Source organism: Crocodylus porosus, unplaced genomic scaffold (assembly GCF_001723895.1).
Source record: "Crocodylus porosus isolate Cpor-Errol unplaced genomic scaffold, CroPor_comp1, whole genome shotgun sequence".
Taxonomy (NCBI): domain Eukaryota; kingdom Metazoa; phylum Chordata; order Crocodylia; family Crocodylidae; genus Crocodylus; species Crocodylus porosus.
In genome coordinates, this window is record NW_017728930.1 from 311266 (window position 1) to 319012 (window position 7747).

Here is a 7747-nt window from a genome sequence, read left to right on the forward strand (position 1 = left end):
TTTTCCACCAGAAGCCTCTACTTGTGTCAGTTCCTGCGGAAGCTGAAAACTGAGACAATTCCTGCCCTTCGTCTCCGGGAAGGGCTCCAAGGCCGTCCTGAAGGAGAAGTGGCCGGCCTGGGTCGGAGGCGCCAGGCTACAGCCGGCCCCGGGCAGCGCAGAGCGGTGGCCCAGCCGGAGGGAGCGCGGCCAGGACCTTTGCTGGGCTGCTCTGGCCTTGCGTCTTACCGGTGCGGGGGTCAAGCCCTGGCCTAGGGGCTGCCGTGCCCCTGCGGGTCGCTTCCACAGCTGGATCGTGTCACGAGGGCCGAGCGAGGGTTGCTGCTGGTGGCCGCCCGGGTGGACCTCGCCACGTCCGGCCTCCAGCCTGGGTGCGGCAGTGCCGGCGCCGCCCGGGCTCGGGCCTGGCTCCCGGCTGCGCGGCGCGTTGCTCCCCTGCTCGGTCCCGGCGAGGGAAGAGCGGCCCCGCTCTGGCGCTGGCGAAGGGCATCGGGGACGTCTGCCTGCGGTCAGGGCATGGGAGTGGGGGCTGGGCGCCCGGTCCAGCCGTGACGTCGGGCATCCCCTTGCTGCCTGGCAGCCTTGATGGCTCCGTGCTTATAGCGGGCCTGTGCTATAGGGGAGGAGGGGCCGTGCTTCATTAATCATCCCCAGCCTGGGCGGCAGGGATCTGGCTGGGGCCTTGGGCTGCCGGCTGAGCCGTGACCTTGCGGGGCCGGGGAGGCTGAGGCTCGCGGCCCATTCGGGTTTTAGGGCTGGGAGCACCAGCTCCCGCCTGCCTGATCCTGCTCTCCACGGGAGTGTGCAGCAGTTGCTATGTTAATTGGGGCAAGCTAAAGCATGCTGTGGGCAAAGCACGCGGCAGCGACCTTGGCGACGGGGAGGGAGTCGCGGCGGGAGCCAGCCAGATCCCCATAACGAGGGAGGTGACCTTGAGACGCCAGCCCCCGGCAGAGCCCTGCTGGCCTGGCCGACGCCGCAGCCCAGCCCAGGCCAGGCCAGGCCAGGAGCCCTCGCTGCTGTCGGCGCCTCCGTGCACGGCGCTGCTACAGCCGGCTCCAGCGGTTCGGGGCAGTAGACCTCTGGGACGGGGCAGGCTCAGGCTGGGCTGCTGCTTGAAATGCGCTGGGGGGATCGGGGCCCTCCCTCACGTCCGACTTCCCGGGCGCCAGCTCCCCTTTGCCCTGTCCCGGGGGTGGGGCGGGTGGTGCGTGCTGATTCCTGCATGCTGCTGCTTTGCCCTCGGTCCTCTGCTCTGAAGAGTCACTCGCTTTGTCCTCTTTTCCAGCAGCCATGGAAATGGTGCTGATCTTCCTGTGCTCCCTGCTGGTGCCGGTGGTTGTAGCGGATGGTACGTACCCAGCCGGCCCGTCCGCGCCCTGCGGGGAGAATGCCCTGCCCTGGGCCAAGGCCGAGACCTTGGAGAGCTTGGGTCGGGTCCCGGCCAGCCCCGGTGCTCAGGGCGTCCAGCCTGTGTTTGCGCAGTGCAGAAAGCATCGGGGCTTTTGCTCTGACTAGGAGCTTCCCTGGATGGGAGCATGGATCCGCAGCCAGAGCCTGGAGTGCTCGTGCAGCTTTGAGATGCGCGCGGGGAAGCACCGTGCCCGACCCCCCGGGCATGACCGAGGCCCAGGTGCTGCCGCGGTGCAAGGGACACATGTAACTCGGTGCCCCCCAAAGACACCATAGCCTGGCTGTGATCACTCCGCTCACACTCACACCTGTGTGCTTTTTGTCTTTTCATGTCCAGCTGCTGATCAGGAGAAGGAAAAAGACCCCTTCAACTATGGTGAGAGAGAGAGGGGGGTGTGTGTGTGTGTGTGTGTGTGTGTGTGCGCGCGTGCGCGCGCAGAACTTCCCCTGGCGCAGCTGGAGGAGTGTGTGCAAGTGTGTACGTGAGACAGGGCTGCGTCCGTCCTTCCGAGTGCCGCAGCCACCGGGCGTGTTGTCACCCCGTGTCTCTCCCCGCTAGATTACCAGAACCTGAGGATCGGCGGCCTGGTGTTTGCGGTGGTCCTGTTCTTGGTCGGCATCCTCCTTATACTAAGTGAGTTGCCGAGGCTGGGCGCGCAGCTCCGGGACGGCGGGGGAGAGCTGTGTGGCTGGGGCAGAGGCGGGGACCTCAGGGTAGGGGTACTGCAGAGACCCACAGGGCTCGTGGGGTTTGCTCCCGTGGGGCAGCTCCACATCCTGTCTTCACGCCGTGGCTTGGGCTGGGTATGCCCTGTCCCCCGTCCTGTCACTGGTCTGCCTGGAGGTGCAGTCGTGTCTGCCGAGCCTGGAGCAGCCGCCCCTCGCAGCAGGGGCCTGGGGCTTGGCACGAGCGTGTTGGGAGGGTGCTAGCACTGCTGTGCGGGGGGGAGGCTGCTCTCTGAGCATCATGGTTTTCTTCCTCTTCCAGGCAGGAGATGCAGATGCAGTTTTAACCAGAAGCCCAGGTGAGTGTGCGGGGATCCAGCCTGAGGATGCCGTGTGGCTGCCCTCGAGTGGGGGAGTGGGGGTGGGCTGGCCTTCCTCGAGGCTTTCAGACCCATGCAGGACGGCAGGGTCTGCACCACCCCAGGGCCAAGGCCGTGGGGGGCCCGGCCGTTCCCCGCGCGGGAAGGCACCGCGTTGGTTGCTCTGGGTGGGGGCTGTCCGAGGGGAGGCCCTTCCCTGGGGCATGCATCAGGAAGCCAGTCAGTCCAGCGAGGCTTAGTGCCGTAGCCAGCCCTTTCGCACGCTTTTCCTTGCATGGCTTTCCAAGCGCAGCCTGGGCCTTGGGGCTGCGCACGCGGGAGCCTGCACGCCGCGTGCCGGCCCTGCAGGAGATGCACGTGGGGAAGGAGCGGGAGGGCGGCCTGCCGCACTGGACAGCCCCTCTCTCCCACGGCCGCCTCCGAGACGGAGAGCTCGCAGACCCCGGGTCACGGCTGCCCCCGGCCGGGGGCCACGCTCCTGCTCTCTGTCCACCCTGTCTCTGCTGCTGTTCGCATCTGCTCTGCCTCCCTGCGGGGCCGAGGTGGTCGCTCTCCTCCGGGCCTGCCCGGCTCGTGAAGGCGAAGGCCCGCGAGCCGCAGGGGCTGGGGGCTGCCGTGGGGCAGGGGTGGCGCTGCCCGGCTCTTCTCACTGCTTCTCTTCTTGCAGAGCACCGGGGGATGAGGAGGCTCAGGCTGAGAACTTGATTGCCTCAAATGGTAACGTGCTCGCACTCCTGCTTCGCGTAGCCTCTGCCGATGCTGGCGGGGGCGTGGGTGTCCCCTGGCTGGGCACAGAGCTGGACAGGCGGCTGAGGCCCCTTGGCTGAATTTTGCAAACTTTTTTTCTGTTTCCTTTGCAGCAACAGGAGCGCAAAAAGCAGAGAACTGAACTAGAGCCATGAGGTGAGGCGAGCCCAGGCCCCTGCAGGCAATGGCGGGGGGCGCCGGACCCGGGGCAGGGCTGAGGGCTGGTTAGAGGAGTGACCATGCTGGGAGCCTGGCTGCAGGGCCAGTTGTGAACGGCTCCACTAAAGACCAGTCTGGCAGCCGAGATGCAGACTGGCCCTGAGCTTGGCCCAAAGGCTCAGCCCGGGGTCCAGGGCAGCGGTGCCCAGTGCCGTCCCCCAAGCCCTGTCCTCTGCATGCCAGGATCGTGGGCAGCTGCCCCTGTGTAAAGAGCAGCCTAAATAGAGTGAGTGCTCACAAATAACCAAGCCAGGCCCCAGCCTTTGGGCTCTGGGCCCCGTCGGCTGGGGCCTGCGTTTGTTGGCTGAGCTCAGGTGAAGCCGTGGCCCCCATGCTGGGCCCTGTATGCTCCAGGGCGGTGGGCACTGCAGGCTGCAGAAGATGCCCCGTGCCCAGGCAGGTGCCTGGCATTTCCTTGCCCTGCGGGACAGCGACTGGCAGCAGGCATTTCCCGCTACCTGGGGGCAGAGTGAGAGGACGAGCTTTCCTTCGGCACTGCTGGGGGGCAGGCAGTCCGGCTGACTCGGTGTCCCCTCCCCGCAGACCCAGAGACCGGAGGACAGACGCTCAGACCCGAACGCGAGTGACCTGCCAGCAAACAGAACTGACGGCACCAGGTCCTTCCCAGGAGATGCCACGAAGCTGTGTCTGTGTTGCTCTGTGTACTTAACACTGGTTCTCTAGCTGCCAACCCAGCGGGACTCCCCCGCCCGCCCGCCCGCCCACCCACCGTAGCCTGTGATGTTCGTGTGTAATGGCCATCGCCTCTAGGACTAGTCATTGCTGCTGTTGTGTTAGTGAGTTCTTTCCCCGTGCCCCGTGCGGTTCCCGTGGTACACAGCCACGCAAGAGTGACAGGATGTGCTTCCTACCCCCTCCCGAGAGCGCCCATGCAAGGGGAGCCGGCCTTTGCCTTCCTGCGCAGGGGGCAGAGGCTGTTCAGGGGCGTCTCTCGGCACTGGGATGCTGGGCCGCATCCCAGGGCTCCCACTAACCTGGCTCGACGGCAAGGCAGGGTCCTGGGGGCAGGGACCTCTACTTGGCCAGGGTTGGGAAGCGCCACGAGCGTGGATGGTGCTGTATAATCAACGATGATACCGTCCTCGCTCGCGGATATGGAGCCCTCCTTGCAAAGCAGGAGCTGGGTGCGTGCAGGGCCCTGGGGGATGGCTCCCCTCCACCGTCCAGACCCACACGGATGCAGTCACTGGTCAGAGGCCAGCTCCCTCCCTCCCAGTGCCCTCATGGACCCGTCCTGTCCCCGAGCCTGCCTCTTGGAGGTGACAGACCCACCGGTCGGAAAGAGCGTGGGCCCTTGGGCTGGGGCTGGGGCTGGGCCGCTGTGGCCTGGCCGCGCTCAGTTCTCACTGGGGAAGGGGAATCTGCCCGGCGCGGACGGGCCTAGCCCCCGGCCTGTGCAGGGAGGGGGCAGTGTGAACCCAAACTCTGATCCGAGTCTCCATTTTCCATCCAGCAAAGCCGAGAGCCAGGCGAGGCCCCGGGCTCTGGGGAGTCTCAGGGCTGGGTGCTGCCCCCACGCTTGGAGGCAGCTGCAACCCTGGGACTTCCCGGCCATGCGCGGTACCGCTCCAGCGGCCCTGCCCTCCTCGTGGCACCTGTGCTGGTGCCTTGGCTGTCAATGCGCGGGTGTGCAGCGTGCATGCTGAGGGCATTAGCTGTGAGGCATCCACGCAGGCGGTGAGGGGGGAGCGCATGAGCCAGCTGCCTGCATGGTGCAGCCTGCACCTGCAGCCGGGGCGAGCTCTCTGAAGGCAGCCTGGGCCTGGTCCTCCTGCCCCACTTGCCCCAGAGTCAAGACCAGCCCTGCTCCCTGGCATGGCAGCTCCTGCCCGGGGCCCCGCAGGCACTGCGGGGGGAGGTTGAACCATCTCTAAGGGCTAAAGGCAGCTGTCCCGAAGCTGTCTCTCTCCTTGCTAAGCCAGGACAGGGCTCCAGGGAGTGCCATGCCCGGCTGATGCCAGTGGGATTTTCTGCCGCACCCAGGGCACTGGGCCCTTGCTGCTGGTTCGGCCCCCGAGCTGCCCCCTCTGCCAGGGCTGGACGGCTGCTGAAGCTGCAGGGCTTGGGCAGAGCTCCTGCAGGCTGGGGGCTGCCCCACACCGCTGAGGAGGGCTCCCAGCCCCAGAGGGCGTCAGCAGGGGAAGGGGTGCTGTGGGCTGGCCTGGGGCTTCGGCCATACGCAGCTGTGCAGAAGCCCAGTCCGGCGCCACGCTGTGAGGGTCCCGGAGACGCACGAGCCCACAGGAGGGGAGGGATGGGGTGAGAAGAGGAAAGGAAAGCCAGCTCCAGACCCTCCACGCAGGCTGGGGTCCGTTCTGAGAGAGGGGCTCCCCTTTGCCTCTCCCTGCTGTGCTGCCCCAGCCTCCTGCACAGGCGGGGGTCCGAACCCCTGGCCCCAGTCCCAGCACCGCGTCCCCCCCACGGCCGTGGAGGTGGGAAGCACATGCTCTACATGCTGTCCGCAGGCACGAGGCCGAGCACGTGCTGTGTACCCCGTGCTGTGTCCAGGCCGTGCTCTGGTCCTTCCCCTCTCAGTTATGCACCACAGATTTGAGCGGGCAAACCAGCGCGTGCCTCCCAGCCCAGCCCCGTGTGTTAGCTGTGCGTCCGTCACGCGTCCTGTGTTCAGAGTGACTTCGGTGTCTGTAGTGTGCAGTCGGTATAACGAGATTTCAAGTCGTCCGTGTAGAAAATGGCGAAATCTGAGTGTTGTGAACTCCAACTCACCTAGCCCAGCTGTGTGTGTTCATTCCAAAATAGGCCAACTGTGCTGCTGTGATACAGGACTGTTGCATTTTGTGCTGTGACCCAGAACCTAAGGGGAAAGAAGAATAAAATATCATTTCTACCTTAGTGACTCTGCCTGCTTTGTGCCCTGTGGCAGGCAATGGGGTCAGAGCAGGAGCAGCTCCTCTTGCCAGCGGCTCTGCGGTCTGGAGCCCGTTCGGGAGATGTGGAGGCTCGCATCTCTGGTGGTACAGGGCAGTCTTCCCCGAGTGTGTTACGGGGTGTGCTGAGGGGCATCAGGCCCCTGAGCTCCAGCCTCCATGGGGCAAAGCCTCACCCCGGGGCACGCGGCGGGGGGTGACTGCCCGCGTGCGTCGTTCCCGTGAGCAGATCGAGGTCTTTCCGCTCCAGCCTGGATCATTTGGACTGAGGCTGCCGAAATGCCTCGGCAGGTCGGCCTCGAGCTGCTGTGCACCGCAAAGCCTTGTGCGCTTCACCCTGCTGTCTTCACCGGGCACCAGTCTTGCCTTTTAATGCGAGGGTCCCTGCAGACGGGCACTTCGGGTTCCCCGTCGGCCGAGCACGGCACAGCCGGGACGGGAAGCGAGGCCGAGGGGCGGTTGTGACCTAATTCCTGCAAAGCCCGAAGCCCGTGCGTGGCACAAACAGCCTCTGGGCACCGCTGACATCTGGGCCGGCCCATGCAAGCAACAGGCAGGGGAGGGGGCAGAAGTGCTTCCCTGGCTCCAGCAAGCCAGGCCCCAGGCAGGCCCCCGCCCCTGCGGGGAGGGTTTGGGATAAAGCTGTGGGCTGATCCTCGAGGGCTGTCCTGGCTGGAAAGGTGCAGAGGGCTCGGGTGGGCCGTGGACGGAGGCTGTGCTTCCTGCAGCGCTGCCTGCGTGCCGCGTGCCGGCCCTGGGAGTTTCACGGGGCCTGGCTCCCATCCTCTCCCTGGCAGCGCCGCTCCCTCCCCTCCCAGCCTGGTTTGCCCTTACCTTCCCCTAGAAACCTCAGTACCTCCCTTCTGCTTAATGGCTCTCCCGAGCCGAGGGGCCACCACCGAGGCAGGAAGGATCAAGCGGTATCGCTGCAGGGTCTGCTTTTACCTGCAAAGGCAGCTCGGTTTTTACACCTCGTTGCTCCTGCTGTCTTGGAAACACTTAAGGAAACAGCCCCTTTGGGGCACACGTCCCTACAACACAGAGGCTGCTTTTAAGCCTCCTTTCAGATGAGAACAGCAGGACTCGGCGACAGCTTCGCTCGCGTGCGCCGTGCAAGGAGGGGGAGTCCAGCGGCCATGAGTTACTCTGCTCGCTCCTGCTGTGGCCTGCCTGGGACCCGGGGACCTGGCACGGGACCCCCAGATACCTGCCCCCCGTGAACAGCACATGGCAGGCATCAGGGCAGCCACACTCAGGCAGGCTCTGGAGCGGCGAGAGACGCGCGGGTGAAGCCCGCTGTGCCCCCGCCAAGGCTCCTACTTGGCCCAGCCCCAGGGAGCCGCGCGAACAGGCTGCGTAAACAGGCGCCCGAGTTAGTGCCGAGTTCGCGCAGGGGAGGGCGTGGGAGGGCAC

The 7747-nt window shown here is 65.9% G+C and overlaps 1 protein-coding gene across 1 annotated transcript in view; it reads left to right on the forward strand.

Moving 5' to 3' along the window:
* Window positions 1-7747, forward strand: part of LOC109315407 (FXYD domain-containing ion transport regulator 6-like) — a 37193-nt gene that overhangs the window by 24499 nt on the left and 4947 nt on the right. The window contains 6 exon segments of the mRNA XM_019543082.1: window positions 1289-1351; window positions 1751-1789; window positions 1973-2047; window positions 2402-2438; window positions 3320-3367; window positions 5557-5576. Of these exon segments, the coding sequence (XP_019398627.1) occupies window positions 1294-1351; window positions 1751-1789; window positions 1973-2047; window positions 2402-2438; window positions 3320-3367; window positions 5557-5576 (277 nt within the window). The 5' untranslated portion in view covers window positions 1289-1293.